This window comes from Lingula anatina, chromosome 3 (genome assembly GCF_051362555.1).
Source record: "Lingula anatina isolate TDL-2025a chromosome 3, LinAna3.0, whole genome shotgun sequence".
NCBI classification, from domain to species: Eukaryota; Metazoa; Brachiopoda; class Lingulata; order Lingulida; family Lingulidae; genus Lingula; species Lingula anatina.
Window position 1 is genome coordinate 19,616,364 of NC_141769.1, and position 26,892 is coordinate 19,643,255.

At 33.7% G+C, this 26,892-nt stretch overlaps 1 protein-coding gene across 5 annotated transcripts; it reads left to right on the top strand.

Annotated features, from left to right (window-relative positions):
- The first annotated feature begins 4 nt into the window (after positions 1-4).
- LOC106156233 (golgin subfamily A member 2) lies at positions 5-26,464 on the top strand. 5 transcript variants are annotated; one of them, XM_087008118.1, is made up of 26 exons: positions 5-138; positions 3,481-3,624; positions 4,074-4,156; positions 4,423-4,494; positions 5,327-5,390; positions 5,763-5,825; positions 6,928-7,008; positions 12,730-12,831; positions 13,039-13,132; positions 13,568-13,674; positions 14,218-14,276; positions 14,591-14,732; positions 15,167-15,253; positions 16,734-16,841; positions 19,892-19,979; positions 20,448-20,607; positions 21,016-21,208; positions 21,703-21,816; positions 22,262-22,408; positions 22,795-22,917; positions 23,258-23,417; positions 24,089-24,165; positions 24,349-24,451; positions 24,602-24,708; positions 24,888-25,062; positions 25,290-26,464. In XM_087008118.1, exons 1-26 carry the CDS (start codon positions 91-93, stop codon positions 25,589-25,591), a joined length of 3,003 nt encoding a protein of 1,000 aa, XP_086864244.1. In that variant the 5' UTR covers positions 5-90; the 3' UTR covers positions 25,592-26,464. The 5 variants fall into 5 exon arrangements, with proteins under 5 accessions (XP_086864244.1, XP_086864245.1, XP_086864248.1 ...); XM_087008119.1 differs by having other exon boundaries at positions 20,451-20,607; XM_087008122.1 differs by lacking the exon at positions 16,734-16,841.
- The last annotated feature ends 428 nt before the right edge of the window (positions 26,465-26,892 follow it).

A 26,892-nucleotide genomic window follows, 5' to 3' on the forward strand; every position in this document is an offset into this window, starting at 1 on the left:
ACAAAACTATTTATTGATAAAGAAAATGTTAAATTATTTGCGATATTTTGTTTCTGCTGAATCAAACTTCCGCCGTGTCAGCAGGCCAACATGGCGGACAGCAGTCGAGAGGAAAAATTGGCTGCTGCTCGCAAGAAGGTAAATTATTTATGAGTAAAAAGAGAGAATTAGCCGGGTGCCATTTGGTTAGTTATCAAAGTCGCATGTGTACTTTATGTTGCTCTAATTTCATTTAATATTCTCTCCGACTTGAAACTCTGAAATATTTCTTGCGGCATAACGATACCCCTCCCAAATGTTTTGAGAACTTAGTTGTTTACGCCAAAACAGCTGGCTTCGTTTTATTTAAACACTAAATGATTATTCAACGCGAAATTTTTCTAGTAATATAGATGTTTGTTAAATCGTTACGTTTCTTTGAGCATGGCTTGTTAATGAACGTCTTCACGGAATTCAACCGGCGTAAGGCTGTGTATTCATGACGGTAATCTAATGCATGAGGCTAATAGAAATTTTATGCATGCTTGCTTCCATTGGTGTCATATGGCCAGAGTGGTGATTTATTACCAACAACTTCTTGAGATGCATTGTTTTGAGGTTTATTAAAGCTTTCAGATAACTGAATTGTTCACCTATTAGGCTATTAACCCCTTTTAGCCCTCGTCATCAAAACGAACGGCAGCCATACTGGAGGGAGACCGGAATCGTCTGCTGCGCATGATCATGTCTACATGTACAATTTAGCATTTAATTTCTGTGTTTTCTTTGATATTAAACCGAGTAAATGATGAATTACTGCAGTGTATATGATAGAGAGAAGATAAATAACTTTACAAGCGTTCACAGACTGCCTGCAGTGGTAACAATCCAAGGTGTAGGGACGAAAACCGTAAACGGAGGAGAGACTGAGGAGTGGCTTTGAATCAAGACTCATCGGACAAGTAAAGGATAAAACTAATTTATTTTACAGCAAAGAATGAAGACCCAGCTGTGCAGCCTTTACCATAAAAGAAAAAACAGTAGAAAACCAATGACCGAGGTGTATAAGATATGAACGCACGTACACTGCATATTAGTAGTGCCCAAAAAGTCTTGGTGGAGAGTGTGTTGTAAAAACGTGTGGAAATACCCAGGCAGGGTTTCGACTTTCATTATGAAGACTCACTTATTGCCTTGGGTGTAATTTGTTATCAGTTATGGTGCTCTTTGGATTTTATCTGCTGTCATCTACCTCTTTAATACCTGGTTAGCATTATTGTCAATTAGTGTCAAGGCTACAGTACAATGTACACAGCTCAGCTGGGCCAATTAAATCAATTACCTGTGTCATGTGTATTTGGAAGTTAGTGGCTTGATTTTAGATTTAGTGTAGTGTTAAGAGTTAATCTGTTTTGTATGTATATATTCTAGCTCAGGTACCATTTAATTGAATGAACTTACTGAAATGAATTTGAAAAATGTTGAATTCTGTGTTTTCCTACTGTATTATGATGCAAGTTACAATATGAATAAAAATAACTATTGTTACCTTTTTTTGTTAATTTACATTTAGGAAATTGATCTGATATTTTCCCACCAAGCCACACTGAATGATTGGGTGCAAATAAATCTTGGTTATATAAAAAAAAAATAAATAAATAAATAAATAAATAAATATATAAAAAGGTGACAGGTACAAAAGGCAGCTAGATGGCACACAAGGTAGAAGCAGCGAAAAAATATTCTTATATCTTTGTGACCAGCTGAGGAGACAGGATCTGAACATCAGGAGAGTGAAATTCAGTGCATGACAGGAGTTATTTAATTGGATTTGTTTATTTATTTAATTGTTCATTTGTTGTTTTAAAGTTGTTATCCTGATAGCTTGCATACAACAAGGACAGGTTTTCTATTTATTTAGAATTGTGAGCAGAAGCACAAGAAGAAATGAAAACACTTTTTCTTTCTCATATTTTTAAAGGCTAAAGTTTGCAAGAAATATAAAATTTTGTATGGTGCACCTCCCACAGATGGTCTGATATGCAGAAACAGATGGCTGTTGTACATGTAGGTTGTGCATTTTTAAATTGTGACCACCAGTTGTGGAATTCTCCTAAATAAAATTACAAACTGCTTAGTAACACCATCTAAGGCCTTACATACCCACACAGCACATATCAATTGTGAGTCTTCAATCAAGCATTTCTCTAGACATAGATTAAAAATATACTAAACAGGTTTCTCAAATTATGGTGGCTTGATTCGACTTAATATGCTCATGTACATGTTGCATTGCATCATTAAAAGTATGGAAATATTTTTCTTGTCAGTGTTATCAACCAAAAGGAAAGGGACCCTGATAATTTGTCATCGAATTGTGCAACAATGTTTTGCATTTTATGTTTACTTTTATCCATACAAAATGTGCATTTTCCTATATTTTCAATCAAATAAAGATCAATTCATGTACTGACTTGTTGTTATGTTACATTGAATGTCATAAGTTTGAAAATTACATTGCTTCTGTGAAGGTCTGGACTAATAATAAAATGCTAACAATGTTGCTACTGTGAATGGTTGAATTCATGGTAAATTGTTGAACTCTCAAACAACAGTCATGTTACAAATACTTCCTAATGAGGCACAAGAATGCTGAAATAATTTCTGACAGCTTCATGATGTACAGTTAAATCATATCTGACAGCAATATTTCTTGTCACAACCCTGCATACTGTCTTCTTTGAGTCCGTAAGGGTTGATCCTGATAGCTCAAATTTCTCCTTATATCTATCCTTCATGTAAAAAGTTGCTTCTATGAAAGGTTGAACTTATGATTACACAGTAAACTCTCTAAAACTATAACTGTTATTACCCAATGAACAAGAAAAATGAAGTACAAGATAACTGAACTAGCTTCTGACAACATTCCACGATGTTGGGATACAGGGGTAGGTCAGGATTTCACGTCTTTGGACTGTCTTGAGTTTATATGGGTCGATCACGCTGATCAGCTGAAGTTTTCACATGTATATACTATTTTCCTTTTGGTGTACTTAATCACGATATGAAGATTATTTCATTTTATTTGGTTCACCTATATTTACGCTACTATTCCCCGTCGTTCTTTCCCTCCAGAATGGCCGCTGGACGAGTGTTACGGAGCAAATATGACGTCACTGTAATGGGTTAATATACAGTTGAGACGTACACTCTGGACGACAGTCTGAAGTTCTCAAATTTAACACGGAATAAAATTTTTTAATTGTGGTAATGAAATCACCTCTACATGGTGTAACTTGAACAGTAGGAAGGTAATTTTGATATTTCCAGTTTTTACGGTTCCAAGACAAGATTGGAGATCCACCAAGCTCTTAGCTTTTATTGAATTTGTACATTTTTAAAAAGTTAACTGGACATCTAGAATAAGTCAAGGAACTCAGCAATACATTTGAAGAGACTACCGATGTCATGAGCAATAATAAGGGCCTTTACTGTTTCTAGCTGAAGCAGTTTCAGAAGAAATCGGGGAAAACACCTGGCAATTCTCCTGCCGGAGAGAAACCAAAAACCAAGAGACAGACCACTGTAGTGGAGAATAAGAAGTATGAGGAGGGCAAGAAAAGTAATGGAAATCATTCTTCTGAGGTAAGGAGGGAATTATGGACATCATGCAATGTAATATATTTTATAACAAAAATAATTGAAAATTAATTGATTATCTTTTTTGCTTTAAACACACGAAAAAAAATTATGACCTTACAATAATATGATGCAAAGGACAATTTAATATATATATATACAAGCAAAATTTTCAAGACATAATTTTTAAGGAATAGGTGGGGTTGTTCTTAAGAATTATATTGAATTTAAAGTATGTGTGCCTGAGTTGAGGAAGAAAAAAAAACATTTTTCAAAAGTAACAAGCTGTATTTTATTCAGTGACGTAGTAATAAGAAGCACCAAGCTGTCAACTATTTTAAATTAACCAGTGTTTGAAAGGAATCAAAAATAATTTCTAGCTTACCATTTTCAGCTATAAAAAATAGTGATACTAAAACATCTTCATATATCGAGGTACTTCTAATATATTTTAGGTCATTGCCAATTCCGAATCTCATAACCAATCTGTGGACCATGTGGAAGCTGTTCCCATGTCAGTGAATGCACGCAGCCTCAGGTAACCCCCTATAGAGCTGCTATAATGCCTTTTGTGCTTATATATTTATGTTAGATGTGCATAGAAATAAGATGATAATAATGATGACGATTTGATGATAATAATAATAATAATTGTAACAACAGTGCTTTATTTTGGGGGGGGTTGATGTGCTCTTCTATAGATATTCACTAAAGCCTAATTTCATTGCAAAGGCAGTAAAAGAAGTGGAAAAAATGTCATATTTGTTCCTGAATCAGATTTGATGAGATTTTTCCTTTTCATAGTCCTCCCCCATCCACAGACACCCCAGACCAATCTGTGTACAGCACACCACCTCTCAATGATTCCAACCACAGGTAAGACATTTCACACCTATGAACTGGTGAAAGGTTAGAAAATAAGTTCATTTGGATGCATTATGTATAATGTAGTCTTATGAGATTTGTTTTTTCCATCCAAAAGAAAACGAGGCAAAAGATGTTAAAATGCCTGTATGTGGTATTGAGAACTTCCTGCCAAATCTAATTTTCCACAATGAAAAAGAGCTATTATCTCTTTTCCTTAGATCATTTTCTCAACTCATACCTTCACTTGAGTTCGATGTTTTATACCATTTGTAAGTAAAGGGATAACAATATTTTGTATGAAATCCATATTACAATAAATATATTGTTCACAGCTTGTAGAAATATGTATATTAATGAATTCCATTTTTCCACCATAACGGTGGTTATCACAAGTATTCTGGAATCTGTGCTTGTCATCGGACCACATGGCCTCCATGAATGGGTACCTTCTGTAATATGCTCTTGAGAGATTATCAAAAAAAAAAAAAAAAAATTGGCACTAACTTTGAATGTAGAAACGGATTTATTAACCAATGATAAGTATGGGAAAATAGTTGATTACAACCAGGAAATTCTTTTTTTTTTTTTTTTTTTTTGCCAAAATGAATAGTTTTTATCCCTTTCAATAATTCTGTTTTAAATGTTCAAATGTTTGACCAGTCATTATGACATCCATTGGCTTCCTACTGCAAGAAGGAAAATTTGATATCAATACCGGGGATATGTTTAGGAAAAATGTTGTTTCTCTGGGACTTAAATGTAATATCAACATCAGGATATAAGTTTAGGAAAAAAAAGCATCATTGCTGTTGGACTTCAATGCAGTACTCATCCATTTCAGACCCACTGCTTCTACAGAGAGTCTTCAACAACTCTCCAGACAGATAAATGGCCTTTTGTCACAGGTAATAATAGATTATATACATTCTATAATAAAGAATAGTTAATATTTTAACAGTGGTAATATATAATATTTTGTAATATTTCTATTTATTGATAGTAAATAGAGATACAAACATGATTGTCTTCATTTGTACTTTACAGTCTTTATTATAATACTTAGTCTATCATAATTTGTAATACTCTTCACTTTAAATATGCAGTAGTTATGTGGCACAAGCCTAGTTTATGGCAGTTACCATAATTATTTGATATACATATTACTTACACTCCTTGCGTGTATGGTTATAGTCATGAAGGTCATGGCATGTGCTTGTATTGCAAAGAAGTTGCATTAATAATGATAATGATTATATTAATATTTTTTTCTGATTCAGTCTGATGCCTATGTGAATGGGACAATTGGTGACACAAATGATAACACTGTCGGTGAATTGGAGGTCAGTCTATGTGTTATATTAACTTTGTTCACTTTAAAATTTATAAAACTCTAAACTATAAAACAGCCCTTTTTAACTTTCAACAGTATAGATCTAGTACATGATTTTTCTGTATGAAAATATATTTATGTTTTTTTTTTTTTTGTTTTGTTTTTTTTTTACATCACCTTTACAAATTCGTCATCCTCTTGGTTTAAAAAGTTATTTTAATTTGAACAACTGGGGTTTACTATAAAGTTAGCCCAAAGAACAATTTCATCCATAATTCTTGTAAAAGCTGAGAACAGTCGGAAAGTTTTGTGTTTATAACTTGACACAATATATTACTTTGAAAATCTGATCAGAACAAAAAATTAGAGAAAAAAGACCAATAAAGGGAATTTGTTTTCTACCATAGTATGATGATTTTTCTCATCTTATCATAGGTTAACTTATGATGATGTTGATGATATTCAATGTTCTTATAATTAATTCGTTCATCAATGGTGAGGGGAGTCCAAATGCATGCTTTCAAGTTACAGCTGTCGTGGTATGGTGGTACCTTGGGTGTAATATCTTATACTCTACATTTGGTTCTATTTCATATTCTCCTGTGATTTTGTCCTCAGCATGCTTACCCACACTGTCCAAATGGACAGAAAATCAATAGCTGAAATTAAATGCGAATAAAAGATCAAATAAAGTTGGGGGAAAGACTGAAAGATGAGATGTTACTCATGTTTGATGCCTGTGATGTATGATTCACAGGGTTCAATGTGATTATGGAGCTAATTTTTTTTTAAATAGTAATCAAAGACTTGTAATGTTATATTGATTTTTTTTAATGAAAACAAATTGCAGAGAATTATATTTTGCAAGAAATATACTTGCTGTGTTTTATCCCTTTTGATTAGTTGTTTTTACATTGGTTTCTGTTTTTTTATATATTTTTTTTTTATTATTTATTAGGTGATATCCGGTGCTTTTTGTCTTCCATCTTGCTTTTTGGGAAATTGAAATCATACCACTGTTGGTTTGGGATTCAAATTTTATCGCAGTCCTCTTTTATTTGGGGTTTAAAAGATAAATTATATTTTGGTCTCTTTATACAATTTGAATCTAGGCTAGAAATCGTGAACTCGCAGCATTATTAGAAAAACACAGCCAAAGTAACCGGCAGCTTGCAATGCATATACATGAGCTGGTAGGTATATCTGGTACCCATCTAGAATTTGCCACTTTTTTCTTTATTTATATATTTGTGTGTGTAATGATGTATTCATTTTTATGTACAGACACAGATGTGTCTGTACATATAGCTATCATCTGCGTCTGTCGTCGCCGTCGCCGTCGTCGCCGTCGCCGTTGTCGCCGTCGCCGTGCACTTTTACCGATAACACGATAAATGGAAAACTGTTTTTTCTTTTGGTATGAAACTTACAGAACTGATGAATATTCATAATACGCAGGTCAAGTTCGAAAATCAGCATGATCGGGTCATTTTTAGGGAATTTATGCTGTTTTTTCACTTTTTTCAGCATATATGCAACCCCGATAACACGATAAGTGGAAAACCATCCTACCTTTTGGCTTGAAACTTACAAAACTGATTAATATTCATAATACACAGGTCAAGTTCGAAAATCAGCATGATTGGGTCATTTTTAGGGAATTTATGCTGTTTTTTCACTATTTTTCAGCATATATGCAGCACCGATAACACCATAAGTGGAAAACCAATTTACCTTTTGGCTTGAAACTTGTAGAACTGATAAATATTCATAATACGCAAGTCAAGTTCGAAAATCAGCATGATTCGATTATTGTTAGGGAATTTATGCTGTTTTTTCACTTTTTTCAGCATATATGCAGCACTGATAACACAATAAGTGGAAAACTGTTTTTTCATTTGGCTTGAAACTTACAGAACTAATGAATATTCATAATACACAGGGCAAGTTTGAAAATCAGCAAGATCGGGCAATTTTTATGGAAGTTATCCTGTTTTTTTTTTTTTTTTTTTTTTTTTTCAATTTTTTCAGCACTTTTATAACACCGATAACATGATAAGTGTAAAAATGTTTTTCCTTTCCTTGGATTGAAATTTACAGAACTGGTGAATATTTATTATACGCAGGTCAAGTTTGAAAATTGGCATGATTGGACTATTTTTACAAAAGTAATGCTGTTTTTTTCCCTTTATTCAGCATACATGCAACACTGATAACGCATTTTAAGGAAAACCAATCAGCCTTTTGTCTTGCAACTCACAGGAGTGATCAATCTGACCAGTATACAGATCAAGTTTGAAAATAAGCTTGATCAGTTAAGTTTTGATGAAGTTATTAGCCTTTTTGTATATAAGTGGTTTTTCTTCAGATTTAATTCTTAAGCATGTTAACAGTCTCATAACGGTACTAATTGGATATGTTAAAGTGTTGTTTTAACATTTTCTGCTTCTTAACAATATTGTTAGTTGATTATATAAAAATGACGGTAAACCTATTATCCTGCATTGTGTAATAAAGTATCAAAAATGGAAAGGAACTTATCATTGCAGTTCGTCAGATTCAATCATTCAGTTTGTTCAGAATCTCCAAATGGAGCTAATTGGACATTATAAATTGTTCTATTGATATTTTTCCTATGTCAACAATTTTCCTAGTTGATCATTTAAAAATGACAGTTATGATGGTTTTATGTAAAAAAAGGTGTTGAAAATGGAAAGAAAATCATTTCAGTACAGTTATCTCTTGTTAACATTTTGGCATTTTGAAAGTGTGACCCTAACTTCCATGTCCTTGGAGACCTTTCCATATCACATTTTCTGAATATCCATGATACTTTTATTTTTTTATAAAAAATTTGATGGTCATTATGCTGTTAAGTATTATGTTATATTGCATGAAAGTTAAAGAAAACCCTATTTTGGACACTGCTGCCAGGATAGCGATTAAGGGAAAACCATGTTACTTATGATAATCAACCTTACTGAAAAGAGTGAAGTGCAGCTTGTGTTGGAAAACCATCGTAATTGTTTTCTGTTTTGAAAGCAATGCAGTACAGTGCTATTTGGTGCAATAAATGTATATGGATAGTAGGCAGTTAATTCAGGGTTATAAAATAATTTGCTTAATTGATTTTCAAGTTATTTCAGGGTTATAAAATAATTTGCTTAATTAATTTTCAAGTGGGTATTAAATGAGATTACATAAACACACATTGAGATTTCATTGTAAAGTCCCATCGGTTTAGCTTTCTTAACTGTGTCACATAATTAGGAATCGATGATTATTATGCAGGTAAATGTTATTTAATATGGAAAATAAGTTTACAAAAAAAAAATTTGTGTAACGCTTACATTAATGCTAAAGATGAATAACAGTGCCTTATTATTCTCAAACTCAATAGGGTTATTCATATCATGTTAGTAATTGTACAGCTAGATTAAAAGTTTGAATAGCAGCTTTATTGGTATTTTTTGTTATGTTTTATTTTACATTTTCTTTTAATTTTTTTATGCTGTTTTTTCACTTTTTTCAACATATATGCAACATTAATAACACAATATAAGAAAAACAGCTTAGCCAATTGTCATTATACTCACAGGAGTGGTCAATCTTACAAAAATGCAGGTTGAGTTCGAAAATCAGTGTTATCGGGCCATTATTTTAGAAGTTGTACTGTTTTTTCAAATTTCCTCAGATTCAATTCTTAGGCATGTTAACAGTCTCATTATTGAACTAATAAGATACGTAAAAGTGTGTGTTTGATATTTCCTGCATCTTTACAACATTGTTAGTTGATTATGTAAAAATGATGGTAAACTTGTTATCATGTATTGTGTAATCAAGTGTCCAAAACGGAAATAAACTCATATCATTGCAGTTTGTCAGATTCAATCATCCACATCTGCCATGATGACCATGATGGGAAAACCGTGTTCATTATGATTGTCAAACTTTCAAAAAAGAAACACAGGACTAAAATGCAGCCCAAGTTGGAAAAGCAGTCTAATGGGCTTCTTTTTCTGGAAGTTATTCATTTTAGTGAAATATTCATTATCTTTTTGGCATATTCATTGTGGGACTCGGAGCTCCCATGGACATGAAGCCGGATGGTAATCAAATTTTCTACATGTTCATGCTATTTATAGTCAATAATCAAAAATTGGTGATAATTATTCTATAATTTATTATGTAATGTTACATCAAAATTGACAATAATCTTTTTGCACTGCTACTGCAAACATTATGAAAAGAAAACTGTGTTATTTATTATTATATTTAACTTAAGAGTATGATTTTTAGGATTGGCATGCAGTTCAAATTAGAAAGCCAGGTCAATTGGGTTATCATTTATTATTGAATTTAATGCAATTTTGTGTGAAATTTCATTTTTCTCATTCTGGCACTTTCTAAGTATAAACTTGAACTCTGATGGGCCTGAAGCCTTATGCTTTTACTCTCATCGGTGTTACCTGTTGTGCAAAATTAAAATTTGATGTTGACTGTGCAGTTAAACATAATGTATTATTGCATCAGAAGTTGTAGTCTCCTATTTTGTGCATTATTGTTTTGTGCTCTTCTTAAGTTGTGACTTATGGGCCTGAAAGACCTTTGAGAGGGTCAGTCTATAAATTTCCCTTGGGTATCACTTCGCTAATTTCAGTTATAAAGTAATTTGCCTAATTGATAGGCTACATAAAGCACACTTGTGATTTGAGATTACATAAAGCACACTTGTTGATATTTCCCTGTAAACTCCCATAGGTTAAGCTCTCTGCTAGATTAATAATAAGGAAGCAGTGATAATTATGCAGGTAAATTTTGTTTAATATTGCAAATAAGTTTTATATATATATATATATATATATATATATATATATATATCAAACTGAAAGATTAAAAGTTTGAATAGCAGCTTCATTGAAATTATATTTACCTCTGCCAAGGAGGTTATATTTTCACCCCTGTTTGTCATCAACATAACTCAAAAAGTTATGGACCGATTTTGCTGAAATTTTCAGGAACTGTCAGAAGTGGGCCAAAGAGGACAAAAATCAATAATAATCAACAATTGCTACCTTGGCAGAGGTCTGCACTCTCGGAGTGCTTTTCTAGTTTTGTTGTTTTCCTTTATAATTTTTTCTCAAACACTTGCATTTGTGACTTTAAACTCTCATCCGCCTGAGACTCTGACATTTCTGTTTTTCCACATAAGCAGTTGTATTGTTTTTTATGTCTTTAAACATTATGTTACTTATGTAATATTATTTTATGCACTGTCATCATTTTTCAAATATTGAGACTTACATCATGTGAATTTGAACTCTCATGGTCCTGAAACTGTAATCTTATTGAAAGGGTAGATTGAGACCATCTTCTGGGACTTCCGGAAGACAGTCAGGTTATTAAGTTTATATTGCCTGGTATCTATTTTTTCTTCTGTTGGAAGACCATCAAAATGGAGGATGGATCAAAATAGATACTTTGGAATACTGTCAGAAAATATCTCTGGGTCCGCTCATGTTATTGACCATTTTACCTGTTGTGCATGATTAAAATTCAGTGTTGACTGACAGTGCTATTATAAGCATTATTTATTATTGCATCAAAATTGACAAAATGACCTATTTTGCATCTTTATTTTCTGTTTTTTGTCTGTACATTTGACAGCTTTGCTGCCTTGTTCTAATTTTGAATGCATTTTTTGTGCATCTTGTTATTTTTATTAATTTGGTTTCACAGTAAAGATATTTTTCATATTATTTTTTACTGATATTTTTGGACATCTTGCTTGAAAGTCAAAATCATTCCTACTTTTTTCCCCATATCTGCCCAAAATCTGGAATGTTTGACATTTGTGATGGATTTTTGCTTTGCACATTCTGAGGTTTACATGTTACACCAAATAATTCCCCAAAATTCCAAATCATTTAAATTAGTCACTTCATTTTCTTCCACTCTGGTATAATTTGGTCTTAAAGTTTTAAAATATTTTATTTACTTTAAAGTGTTCTTCAGAAATTGAAGCTAGTATTTGTATATTGATTATTAGAAGTTTTCACATACATATGATATGATGCAAACATGGAGTTTTTCATGATAGAGTTGAAACTGCAAGAACTTTTTCCTAGTAATTAGGTTTAACATCTAGTAGTACTAAATATTAACTGCATGATATTCAGGTACTGATTATTAGACTGGACACTGCTAATGACTAATGCGATAACACAGAGTAACCACGTCATAAGCATCTCATAAAATATTATTTTGATATCTCTTTTCACTATCTTTTCCTATCAGTCTCTGAAGAATGGCAGTCAAGTTCTCATAATTTGCTGTTGCTAGTTGAGAAATGAAACAAATAATAAAAAAAAAAAAACACTTCATTTAGATATGTGAAATGCACCTTTGGCATTGAATGTTTTATCATCTCTGTAGATAATAAACAAAAATTTCTTTCGTATATGGAACACTGTTTTTTTTTTTTTTTTTTTTTTTTTCACTGCTTGCCTTTTGCAGTTGACCTTTCACCCTTTGTGTTTTCAGGATTTTTTTTGGCAGCCATACTAGGCAGGGTGACAGCAAAAGGGCCCTTCTCATCCATCATATTTCATCTTGGCATAGCTAGACAAGCTTTATCAAACACATATCACTTAAATGGTTGTTTTGCATTATAATAAGGATTATAATATTTATTTTGGATTATTTGTAAGATTATTAATATCACTGGCTATTTTATTTTGTCCTTGATAAATATATACATGTGTAAAAGCACTCATGCCCTGTGTTGGCGTTATGTTTATTTAGGTCAAGCCCAAGGAGGGGAGGGCAGGGGGCACTGTGCTCTGTTTGATGCCCTGGAGCGCAATTGTTTGAGTTTTTCTATAACAGCAGTTTAAATTTATTAAATGTTCCAGAAAAAGCACAACACATCATTGCAGCAACAAGTGCAGGAGGAGAGGGGAGGCTTTGAGGAACGACAGAGGAAAGAGCTGGGGGCTTTGAAAGAACAACTGCAGGTAAATTTGTTCATCACGGCTGCATAAAACATTCAAGTTGAATTATTAAGTTTGATTTGATTGCATTGAAATGTAAAATCGGGTTCAAAAACATCGATATAAGTCTACGTCTGTAAAGGCATGATGATTACATCTAAAAGGAAAAAAAACAAGTATTTATGTCATTTCTTCTAGTTTAATGAAATAACGCATGGCAACTTCTTTTAGGTTCATATCCAAACCATAGGCATCCTGGTTGCTGAGAAGACAGAGCTACAGTCTAGTGTAAACCAGAGTCAGCGCATGGCTCAACAGAGGCTCAGTATGTCACACCTAAAACAATGTTACAATTACTGCAGTGTCACACCTAAAACAATGTCACAATCACTGCAGTGTCACACCTAAAACAATGTCACAATCACTGCAGTGTCACACCTAAAGCAGTGTCACAATCACTGCAGTGTCACACCTAAAACAGTGTCACAATCACTGCAGTGTCACACTTAAAGCAATGTCACACCCAGTTGAATTTCATATCTAACACAATGGCACAACTCCCATATTGTTCACATTATAATGTCACCTATTGAGAGACGGTGTAAAGTTGGCACATTCTAATAGTTTGTCATGAAAACTTCTTAATCAAAGAACTGTGTAGCATATAAACTTAAGTGAATTTTAGATCCATGTCATTGTTGATAATAAAGTTAACATTTATTCTTTATCTCTCATGCTAAATATGTTGCATTCTCTGTAGCTGAGATAGAGGAGCTCTCTGGGCGTCTGAAGGCGTCGAGACAGCGTGTGGCTGACCTTGAGCGGGACTTATCGTCAATCTCTACATCTAGTCAACAGTTTGAAAAGGTAGGCTGGCTTTGATATGTGAAGACCTGGACATACATACTTTAAACTTTTTAATAGAACTGGAAATTTGGAATGGCAGTTACAGAAAGTTTGCTGAATTGGATTTCTTAACACCTCTTGTTGGTTTTGTTTGGACAACTCATCATTCTTTCCATTATAATACCAGTAAAATTAAATCAACATTTTTCAGAGCGATAGCATAAAAAAATGAGCATATACTTCCCACCAATGCTGCACCTACTTGCTCATGGACAGATGTTGATGCAACAAATTGTTTGAAAGTTGGAGTTTGATTAAAAAAAAAATTTAGCCTGAACATTAAAAAATGATTTTGAGTACATGTTAAAGCTGAAAATATCTACTGGCCAAGTCGGGGCTAAAACTGACTGTTTTTCAGAGGTAGCACCGGTCCGGTCCAATTTTGACTGGCATTGGCAGTCAGGCAAGTGGATAACATTGCAGACTGATTATATGCCTTTAATGGTCCAAAAGATATGCATGGTCAATTAGACAGTTTGTAACATGCTATTTCTTTCTTTTCAGTCCTCAAAAGAATACTCTAAGGAAATTGATAGACTAAAGCTTGACCTCTACAAGCTCAAGTAAGTATAAAGTGTGTAGAATCTTTAAGTTAGTATTATGCAAACTGTATAGAATCTTATAAAAAATGATTGGATACATTTTAAATATATTGCATGACATTGACTCCAGCAAATCCATATCTCTGGAATATAAATAACTTTGAAGGGGAGATTTTTCTTCAAGTTTAATTTGTTTATCACTTGATGTTTGCATACTGGAAGGAATAAATAGATTATAGGAATTTTAAAATGTGATTATGAACATGTTAAATGTGAATCCCATTTATAACCTTTTTACTCATTTGAATGACATTTTTTTTCTTTATCTATAATAGTAAAACAAGCGAAGAGACGAAGCAGCAGAACTCTGAACTTCAAGAAAAGCTCCATTCCAAAGTATCCGAGTGCTCAGGCCTAGAACAGGCAGTGCAGGATCTGAAGAGCAAGTTGGAGATGACAGAGGTTTACGTACAGCAGGTCAGTGTTCTCTCATTGGCTGTGTGTTCACACTGGGCTTGATAAGACTGGCTGGATACGATATTACTTGCTTCATTGTGAATTTCAGTTCAAAGCAGTTCTGTGTGAAGTCATTCTTTAATGTGAGTTTTTGGCATTAACAATTGTGATAAACTCAAATTGTATTCAATTTGGTGCACTTGAATTAAAATTGAAAATCAAAAAAGTTTTGTCAGTTTTTCGCTAGCCTTAGAAATAAGTGTATCACGTAACTCATAGTGTAATATTATTGTTTTCTTTTGTCTTATCTCTACATTTGTTGGAGGTAGTAACTTCTTTATGGTAACAAAAGATGAAGAAGAACATTTTAACACCCCTCCCCCCCCAAAAAAAAAAAAAAATTAACAGTCATTTGGTCAAAGTTAGAAATAATTTTTCAATTCTTTTACTTCTAGTTGTCAAATAAAGAGGGATCGACAGACACCAACCTGCTGGAAAAACTCCAAGAAGAAAAAATATCTTTACAAACCAAGGTGGATCAGGTAAGGAGCTTTTGACACCACGGCAAGGCTGAAATATACCCCCCCCCCCCCCCTTCTCTTCTTCTCTTTTTATTTTTATTTTTTTTTTCAAATGCCAGGAATGATGAATTTCTATTATTTACCCTGGTACTGTCATTGGCTATATGAAAAGGGTGAGGAACAAATAAATATATGAATAGATAGAGAAATAAATCAATAAATTTTATAAGATAAATATTAAATAAGAAATTAAGATACAAAAACTGAGTTATTGGAGTAGGTTGAAAAGTGTTAGGTATAATGTATTGCAAGGTTATATTTCTGACTGTACAACTGACTGTTTAAGATATAAATTAATATATATTGAACGTTGTATGTGTTTGAGCGTGTTGCTGGTATTTGAATAATTTACATGTCTGTCAGAAGATAATTCAATTGAGTATTTGAATACAGATTTCTACACAGGCCATTGAAACAGCTAACACCTTGTGTTGTATCAGTCTTGGCTCTGTGAAACAATTTTATCCTAACTTCATTGCTGGAAAAAATTACTTAAATTTTTAAGCAAACAAACAGTTGCTGTGATAATTTTCCTTATTTTTTTAAAACATATTTTTCTTCTCTTACCAGCGTACATATATCATACCTTAAGCATTTGGTTAAAAAATTAATTATGAACTTGTTTCTTGATATATGAAATAATATTATATTGTATTTAATGACATTCCAGTATTTGTAAACAGTGAAAGGTATTATAATTGTTATGCTTACACATCTGGACATACGTCTTAAACACCTTATTGAATAGGCATGACTAAGAGTGAAGGTATTTTTTATATAATTATTTTTTACAATAGGAATTATGTTTTTATTTATTAATTGTCACATAGCAGGAATTATTGTATAGAATTTGACAACTAGAAAAGAACATGTGGGGTTTGCTAAAGCTGCACTGCATACATTACAAATCAAACATTTTCTATGATGAGGGCTTTATCTTGAAACCCTATAAATAATTCATGAAAAAAACAGATGATGTAAAAGTTGGATTGCAATCCACATGTTATATATGTATACATATGGGAAGTCTATGGTTACAAGAAACAAAATTTTCAGATGAAAAGGTTGATGGTTCTTTTGATTTCTTATAGTGATATGAGAAGAAATTGTGAGAATATGACAAGGAGTGACAAAATTCTCCAGAATATATGAGTACAGTTGTCATTATTTTCAATGACACGTGTCTAATCTGAATTTTCCTGCAGGGTATTTAGTATGTGACTTTTAATGACAGAACACAGTCACAGTGCTGACTTTATGTCTACCTGGAGAGATAAATGTTGGAACTGTATTTAGAAACTTCAAATGATGATCCAGGATTTAAACGTATTATTGCTATTATAATAATTGTAGTTGCGATATTTCTAAGATGCCTCTAAACCACCATGACGGTCAGCGTAAGTTGGAGCATGAAGCCATGCTGTTACATTATCTCTTGCAGTATGCAGAGTCATTCCAGAAGTTAACAACCGAGAGGGACCAACTTGCCGAACAATATCAGCAGTATATTAACCAGTTACAGCAGCAACAACAGCAGCTAGTCAGCCAGGTGAGAAACACTATTGTACATATGAAGCAGATCAATAATAACGAGAAATTTCAGCCAGAAGGTAAAAGTTGTAAGTAATAAAAGCAATTCTGATTCTTGTTTTACCTTAAATGTTGAATTGAAAGCCTGCTTTTGTCTACCATCAAAATACTGTGTAGCAGTTAGATTAAATTTTAGTGCGCATGGCAGTGTATAAAACTGTAACAAAAAACTGTTGAACATTAATGTAGCCAGAAGAAAAGACAGGGATGGTAAAAAAAATTGCTAACTTTACTGAAAATACTTACTACATTAAAAGATAAGGAATTAGAATAAGTTAATTAAATGTGGTACAATAATTGCCGACACTGATATTTAAGCCATGCAGTTTATAGGTATGTTATATTATTCACTTATTATGATTCAGAAAGTTGGTATAGCATTCTGCCTGGTCACTAGACCTAGGTCAGGACATTGTCCACTAAAGCCCCCTTTACAGTGAACTGCATTCCTTTCTGTGTTCTGTGGCACAGTTGAGCATCGCTTTGGTTGCAGATGCTCAATGTTCTGCCAGTTGTTAACATGTAAAGAATTTTTTTTGTTCTCTCAAACTAGGCTGTGCTATGGTACGCAGAAAGGACGCCGTCCAGTGTAAAGGGGGCTTAAGTGTCAATGCTTTGACTGGACTAGCTTGGAGTTAATGTTTAACAGGCTTCTGCCACCAAAAGAAAGTCCTATTATGATTGTCATATCTCAATCATAAAACCCTAATATATCAATAACAGTAAAACAAATTTGCTCTGACTTTTTCATTTATATTTGATCAATATTGATTTTTAAGCATGAATTGTTTATGTGGGATTTGGTTAAGATATATGGTGTATTGCAATAGATATATTTAATTAATTTCTACAGCTGTTATTTCGCATTGATCCCAAAACTATAATATGTGCATGTTTATAATGAACATGTTTATTTTGGATTTACCTGAATATGTGATAATATTATGTGGCAAGTTAAATCACATGATATTGGACGTTGCAGTATTATGACTTAGCCATTTCTTGTTATAATTAGTTACTGGATGTGGTATTTTCCATTTTAAGATACAATAGTTATTGAAAGACGATGTTCTTCAGGTGATATGAGTGGGAGAACAGAAAGGAATGTCTAATACACTATTCTACATGTAGTATGTGTAATATGATTTTTTAATATGAAATATACTTGGACTGTAGAGTTGTGAGATAACAAAACTGGTTTTTGATATGATTGTATAATTTTTAGTAATTTTCATGATGTTTAACATTGAAATTGGTGTATCAAGCAACACACAACAATGACCCGGATTTGTGTCAGACTGTATTTGCCTGTGTACATTTCATATTACATTCATTACACACCTGAGCATGAAATTAGGTCAAGGTGAAGGTCAATATGATATCAACTAGCTTGCCTGTGTGGCACCATTAAGAAGGTGTCATTAACATTCAGCTGTAAGTTTAAACTCTTTCTGGCTTAAGTAGTAGTGTATTGATGTTGAATTTACAGTTACAATATATAAGGCCCTTGTAGTGGTGGTATAAGACAGGGTTTTATAAAGTAAATTTCATGTTTAGGTGCTATATTTAGTTCTGTCAGCTTAGTGAAGTGGGCAGTGTTTTATGGGGCAACCCAAAAATCTGGTGATGAGTGTGAAGTGGCATTTATTGAGAAAAATAGTTTGAATTTTATGTTGATGATCATCAGGTGTGATAACAGCACATAATTTCAGGGTGAACAGGCCTAATTATTGGAGGGACAGCGTTAACATGTGGAAATAGTATGGGAGCACTTTATGTCGTAGACTGCAAAATATATTTGTGTCTGCGTTCTGGTGCTAATGATAAGATATTTGACATATAAATGGATAGAGTTTTATCTATCCCATACATGTTAGATGATTTCAAATATTCATGTCATTGTTTTATTTAGTGAAGAAAGTTTTCTGTCATATCTATACAAATATCTGAAGCTGGCTTGATAAACAAAGATGGATTCAGTTTAACATAGTCATTAAATGGAGCTATTTTATTATTATTTTAATCAGACTGTCCAGCAGGCTTGAAGTTAGTTAAACAGTTAGAGAAAGATAAACAGATACATTTTGGTGCAAAAAAATAATAAATCAATCAAAGAAAGAAATAATCTCACGAGTGAACTTGTTAATGCTGTCTGTTTTGATCAAGTCACTATGGTGTCAGGTTTTTTAAGTGATGCTAGATAATAAATTATTTACTAGAATTTAAAAGTCTCATGCTAAACAATATTTATATAAAGCAAGCCATAGTTTCTTCATACAACTAGCACTCACCTATGGGTTAGTCTCTGTGTACATAATAACTATCACTGCCAAGTAAGTGTATTTATCTGCTGCAACTACAATAGCCGGCTCCCACCTTAGATAGCAGAGATAAAGATGGAATTCATACTTCAGCTTCAGGCAATAATGTCTTTATATTATGTATTAAACCTTTTCATGACGGGAGAGTTTGCTTGGGTTGGTAGAGTTCAGCTTATATACTGTTACATATTATATGTCCTGATTATAATATAATAAAACCAACTTACATATGCTTTCTATGAAAGCAAGTAGTTAATTTCAGATTTCTGATGAAACTTATATAAGAAATTCACACATGCTTCTTATCATGCAGCTCCAGATAAATTGTTTACAAACTCTTTTGATTAATTCAAGTTGGTAGCTTACAAAACCTAGGCTGCATTTGAGTTAGTGCTTTTACCAACATTGATAAATATTTTAATAAACAGATAACTAGGTTGGAGATGGTTAGGTCATGTTATCATGGTAAATATCTTTTTAATTAGAACAGTTACTGTCACAGTGTTATCTTGTCTGGTATTTCTCCACTTTCGTATTAAGGATCAGGGGATTTTTGGTCCTCATTTGTAAGTTTTTAGGCATAATGTCACCTGAAAAAAACTCTGTCAGCATTTTTGATGATTTTGGGATTTGCACTGGTTCCAGGTTTGATTACTGCCTATTGATTTTCACTGTCCATTTATTCCAGATCAATGTATTGACTGAAGAGAAAGAGAAGCTGTTGCTAAGAGAGCAGGAGTTGGAAGCTGCATTGAAGACAGCCCAGGAGAAAGCAGGTATGTGGGGCAGGCTGGTGTGAGGGGGATATGGGGGACTTGGAAATAGAGGGCTGTTTGGAGCATGAATTAGTTGTAAATGTGGAATAGACAGAGTGTGGGGGTTATTGTCATTTGTGTGTTTTAGCTCTCTCTCTCTCTCTCTCTCTCTCTCTCTCTCTCTCTCTCTCTCTCTCTCTCTCTCTCTCTCTCTCTCTCTCTCTCTCTCTCTCTCTCTCTCTCTCTCTCTCTCTCTCTCAGCACAGATACTGGCTAGGCATTAACTCAAGCGGAATCAAAAGATGAAAGATTAATTATATATGGATTCTAATTTAATGCATTGGGTAAGCAGCAGAAAAACTATAATTTACAAACTTAGCCTTGAAGAGATTCTCTCATTCCGGCATGGAACAGCATTTTGATTAAATTAATATACAGCATTCATTTGTTGTTTGACAATATTCTCAAAGTTTTGTGTAAACACTTTAGAAGCTCAGGCACAGAAGGCAGAGGAACTTAATGACCAATCTAAACCAGCAGAAGTAGCAAGTCCTGAGGTGCTGGAACAAATCGAGAAGTTGAAGGTGGAATATGACGCCCTTTCACGGAAGTATCAAACTCAGGTTAATGACAACTCACAGCTAAGCAGGTAAGCTAAAAAGAGTTGGATTTTATGTTTGGATCTCTGGCATTGAATTTTTATTCTGTGTTGACTTTGCATATTAGATTTACGTTAATTTTAAGCCATTGGAAACACCCAGATTAAACACTTGATAATGCAAAGAAGTTCAAAATTGGGTGTTTCAATAAATAAAGTATGATCTGATATTCAGAGATAAGTTAGCCAGTTTTTATTTCTGCACAAAGTCATTTATTTCACTAAACTCAGTTCTTTTAGATGACTCATTTGTGGTGTTGAGCTGAAATTTGTTGACATTTGCAACAAAAAGTTTGTAGTTCTTTTCCATGTAAATGGCCTCTTGCTAAAACTCACTTGATTCTCTATCATTTTTTTGTATCAGAATAAATAGGTGATATATTAAAAATAATTTCACAGGTTGATAAGTGAGAAAGAAGGAAGAATCATGGAACTAGAAAGCACCTTGTCCAGAGTTGGGGAGGACTCGATAGACAAAGATGAGCTGTTAGAGAGCATGCAGAGTGACAAGGTGGCCCTAAGTAGGGCAATGGCGCAAAATAAGGACCTGAAACAGCAGCTAGCTGAGTTGCAGAATGGTTTTGTGAAGCTGGTAGGTGCTGGTTGAACAAACTGCATGTATCAATTATGTTAAGTGATAGGAAATTTATATTTGGAATAAAGTGTACACTCTAAAGAACAGCAAAAATTGATAATAAATAAATAAATAAATAAAGTAAATTTATTTTAAATTTATTTATTTATTAGTAAAATACATATGTGTGTTGATATATTCCAAATATGTGTTTTATTTTATAAGTGATATTGGGAAAAATCTATTTATTAGCACATTTGGATAAATTCAGATTAATAGTTGAAATTAAGATTAAAAACCTAATCAGTTAACCAGGATAATTATTTTTTATTCAGCTAATATAAAGTATTTATGCTACAATGTTACACTGATTTCTGTAACGTGCTCTTTAAAGAAATGTGTGTGTTAGTTTAGAGTATGTTTAAGATATAAATACACTAAATTATCTACAAATATGAAAGATATGATTTTGGTTTAGAACTCAACTCTCAGTGTTCATGTTTTACTTTCAGAGCAATGAAAGCATGGAGCTGACCACTGATTTACAGTCAGAGAAACATGTGTCCCGCGAACTGGCCACCAGACTCTCCCAGCAGGAGGACGAACTCAAAGAGATACGAGAACATGTAAGTACTCACTATAACATGTGTGTAGAGAACTGGCCACCAGACTCTCCCAGCAGGAGGACGAACTCAAAGAGATACGAGAACATGTAAGTACTCACTATAACATGTGTGTAGAGAACTGGCCACCAGACTCTCCTAGCAGGAGAACGAACTCAAAGAGATACTAGAGCATGTAAGTAATCACTATAACATGTCTCGTGAACTGGCCACCAGACTCCCAGCTGGAAGACGAACTCAAAGAGATACAAGAACATTTTATTTTAAGCAGCTGGGGGAAGAATTTTATGAACTCTGTTTAATGACTGATATAACTGCATGCAAAAGCTAACACTTTTTACGAAAGTTTACGAAGGGAGAGTAATTAAGGTGATTTTAGTATCATAATGTAAATTATTATGTACTTCCATTACTAATAACAAAAGTTTCTTCTTTTACTGATATCCAGTTAGCTGACAAAGAGCATGAGTTACAGCACTTGAAACACCTAAGTGTGCAGCACTATCAGCACGAGCAGCTGGAGGACAGAATGCGACATTACGAGGCTCAGGGGACGTTGGTGGAGAACTTGCAGAGAGATTTAGCTGCTGCTCAGGTTGGTTTCTGTTTGGCAATAGCTGATCCAGAGTGGGGCATATTTTGTAGAGGATTTCCTGTTACAAGCCTGGTATATACATGCTTATAAATACCCCATATCATGTCCAACGACTGTCTACATGTGATCCCCCCCCCAATTCAGACCTTAAGAACCATACATTTTTTTCTGAAATGCATGGGAAAATGGTAGTCTAAATGTCTGGCTACAAGTTAAGAACTTACTAGTACTTAAACTAACTTAATCAGAACAAGTATTAAAGAAAATATATCCAAGTGCAGGGTCGGGTCGTTCTCCATGAAAATCAAATTTGACAGTAGAATCTCAGATAAGAAACCTTCAAGGCAAGGTTAACTTATTTAATTTACGTCCTCTTCTACTGCTAGGATGCCATCAATGCCCTGACCTCCCAGAACAGCGACCTCAGAACCATGCTGGCAAAATCCCAGGAGAAAGAGAAAGAACTGGGAAATATCACCACGGCAGATGGCGTCAGGAAGGATGATGTGGTGAGTGGAAGGGGCATTTTGTCCATCAAAAGTTTCTTGCCATGTATGTTTATTATTGGTTTTTAATAAAAAATTGAAGGTTCTTGTTGCCTTATTATTATCATTTTATTTTTATTATTGATATTGGAAATAAAAAATTACGATTGTGGCTGTTTATAAAAGGAACTCTGTGATTTATTATTTAAAAGCAAAAATAGGTTGAATTTACCAATAATTCATTTTGATAAACATATCTGCGTCTTGATAAATGATATCTTTAATGTTAAACTCATCTGTTGAAATTCTTTCCTTCATAAAATTCTTATTCTTATTCTTTAAAACTTGACTTTATTTACCGCAGGTTGCCTCCTTGTCAGCTTCCATACAACAGTTAGAGATGGAAAGAAACCAGATCCTACAGCAATATGAAGAGGAGCAAGAGAAACATTACCAAGCTAAGAAGAAGGCGGAACAAGCAGAAAAACAGAAAGATGAGCTGGAGAAAAAACTTGAGGGTCAAGGTAAGTGTGGAGAAATGGTCTCAGATTGGTGTGTGGAAGCTGGCATTTCTAAAAGCTGGGAACTTTCTTCATTTCAGGCCCCTAAACTTATAAGGTTTACTACCATCTAATGTAAATCATATGCCACTTCCACCTTGTTTTAATTTAACAAATTACTTTGTAATACTTGTTTTTTTATAATTAAATTTTTGTCTTCCCCCCCTCCCCTTTTACCGAGAAACCCTTTTATCAAACTGTGGATGTTGTGAATATTTTGAGCAGTTGAGGTGTAACATAATATTATGTGTTGTCTGTGTTGTGTTGTAGATGAGATATGATATATTATTATAAGATTAATAGCACTGAGTCTTATGGTTAGGATATACACCAATTTGAGATCATTATTACCTCCACAAGGAGGTTAATATGTTTTTGGGATTGTTGGTTTTCTAACTACTGTAACTCAAAGGTTACGAATGGGTTCTGTTAAATTTTCTCAGGATATGTCAGAAATGGAATTTGGTGATTCACTAAATAATTAACCAAATAATTGCTTATAATGGGGATTAAGCTGCCTTGGCATGAGTTTCTACTCTTTTAGTGATTTTTCTATTTGTTAATGATTTGAAATGTTGTACATTCATTAAAAATGACTGTTTGTCTATTTCTGGATTGTGTTTTAATTATTTCAGTCCCAGCCACTCACAATGGAGAAGTGATAACTAAGGAGCAGTATGAATCTCTTCAGCATGTCATGGAGTTACTGGAGGTAGGATGAGAATGGCTGAACCACTTAGATATTTGGGCCCAGATTTTGACTTCTTATTCTTATGTTTCTCCATAGCTTTATTTATGTGAATTTCTCTTTGTATTTGTAACCATTTGTTTGGTGCATTTGCTTTCAGTAATATTACCAATTTAAGATATATATTGTTTTTTTTCCTCTCCCCAGGACAAATATACAAGTGCAATGAGAGCTAAGGCAGAGCTCATTGATAGAAATGAGCAGCTAGAGCATTTAACTATGCAACTAGAGGGAGAGACAGAGACTATAGGTATGCTCCTATTTGGAGAATGGCCAACAACTAAAGCATGATATTCAAGTTTGTTATTGTCTGTTATTAATCAAATACTTATCATGTGAATGAAGAAAAAATACACAGATGATTTTAATTTGACCATTTATTCCTTTTGTTTACTATCAGGTGAATATGTCAGTCTGTATCAGCACCAGAGGGCAGCACTGAGACAGAAACAAGAGGAAAAAGAAGCTTATATACAAAGGTTATCTCTAGACAGAGAAGAAATGAGGGTAAGAAACGTGTACAAGTATGTGTTTGCATGGGGATTGTACTTTTTTAGTTTCTTTTGGGTAAAATAAATTCCATTCATCAGTTTACCCAATATGTTATTTTCCATGATCATCAGCATTTGAATGTCAATTTTCCTAAATAATATTGAATTTCATTTGATTTTATTTATATTTTTCAGAATAAACTGGGAGAACTTCAAGCATTGGTAGTCCAGCTGATGCAGGAACGCAATATGTTACAGTCTTACCACAGTGCCAACCAGACCCCCTCTCCACAAACTGGGCCACACACTGGGCCACAGGCCAAGACGAAAAAACACATCAATGGGACACTGGACAGCTCACAATTAGATGGTAGGTCTTAAAGATATTTTTTATTTAATAATATTTAATTTTTGTCGGTGGATATTTATTTATTTATTTATTTATTTATTTATTTATTTATTTATGCCAATGACTGAAATGCAAAAAATATCAACAATACCTTGTAGAACCTGGGAAGTGGATTAAAATTTGAAGGCCCAATTAAATACTGTCATCTACAGAGTATTTTAACTTGATGTTTTTGTTTATATTTTCAGATTGGCCTGATTATGGTAGCAGCAGTTCTGACAGTGATGTTAGTGAAGTAGAAGCAGTTATCGCAGGGTCACCATCATCATCAAAAACTGAGTCAAAATCGACACCTGCTGCCTCTTCTCCCAACCCTGCTGCTAAAAATCCAGAGCAGCAGTCAACATGGACACCACAAGACGAAACTGCTCATAAAATTATGCACTTGCTGAATGAACTTGGAAATCCAAACATGGTTCAGAATGTTGCATTTTCGGAGAGAAACTTCCACCCTTGCACGCATTGTAAGGGAAGACTGCTTTCTTTGTAATGAAGACTGTGATTAACTTTTGAAATTTATTGATTTCATGAAGAACTGCCCTTGTCGTGCTGTGCTTGAAATACACAGCCTCTATTGTTGTCAGAGTTTTGGCATGGTCGGGTGAGCTTGTACCTCTGGAAAGCTTTCTCTTTTGAGATCAGTTGCTTGATTAAATGTTAACTGGTCATCAAATTATGATAGAACACGGACTGTGGTTTGTATCAGTGGTGTATGTGTATTCATTTTGTCCACCTCAAGTTTCAGAGAACTAATGACTTTCCTTTATTATCAATACATGGCACTGTCATTTCCATTATAACAGCATATGGACTGAAACAGATTTGATTCCAGTTAATCCTGGAACTTGTCTGTTCTGTGGCAAAATATCTTTTAATTACTAAGCATTCACAGTGGCTGTGGGCATTCAGACAACATCAGATTCTTTCAAGATTAGGATTTTTGTTAAGAGACCCACAAGATTTCACTTTATCCACTTAACTACTTTTTAAGAAAGAAACAAATAGCTTGCTGCTTGGGATATGTTGTTTAATATGTTCTAATATCCACACAGTTTTTTTTTCTAAAGGCCCTAGACAAGCCCCATTCATACTTTGGCCAATGATATGGGCCAGATACTTGGATGACAATGTTAAAGATTTCTAAGATCACATTGTGAGTGAGTAATGGCTGAAATACATAGTAACCGTTGTATTGTTGGCACACAACAAATGTATTTCTATTAATTAAACAGGACTACGAGTGGTCTTATTGTATATAAAGGTGTAAAGATTTCAGTTGGCATTTGTAAATATGGAGAGTGTGTTATTCAGATGGTGCTAATTGTGATGTAAAGACACCAAGAGAGAGAAAATGAAGGACAACGTACATAATGGAATCACTTGCAGTAAATGGAAATTTGCAGTATTTATAGGGGACTTGGTCTTTTCCTGGTGCACACATCTGTCTGTATGACAAGTATTATATTTATGTGTTGGCAATTGGTAAAGAATATAAACCTTTGGTTTTGAACCTGCTCTTCAAAATTTCAGTTATTTCTAGTGGAAGTCTTTCGGATTTACCCAGAAATCTGATCATTTGGGTGTTATAATTATCTCCCCCCCCCCCCCCCCCACCCTCCTCATACCCCTTCAGGGCTTGCATATTCAAGATTTTTAAAACATCCACTCCAATTTTTTCTACAAGCTAAACCACTGGTCAAAGAAGGTTGGGGGTCTTAATTAATATTTTGTTCCTCATCGATACCAAATTAGATTTAGCAAGAAAAAAGGGGTTTGCATTAACTATGTTCA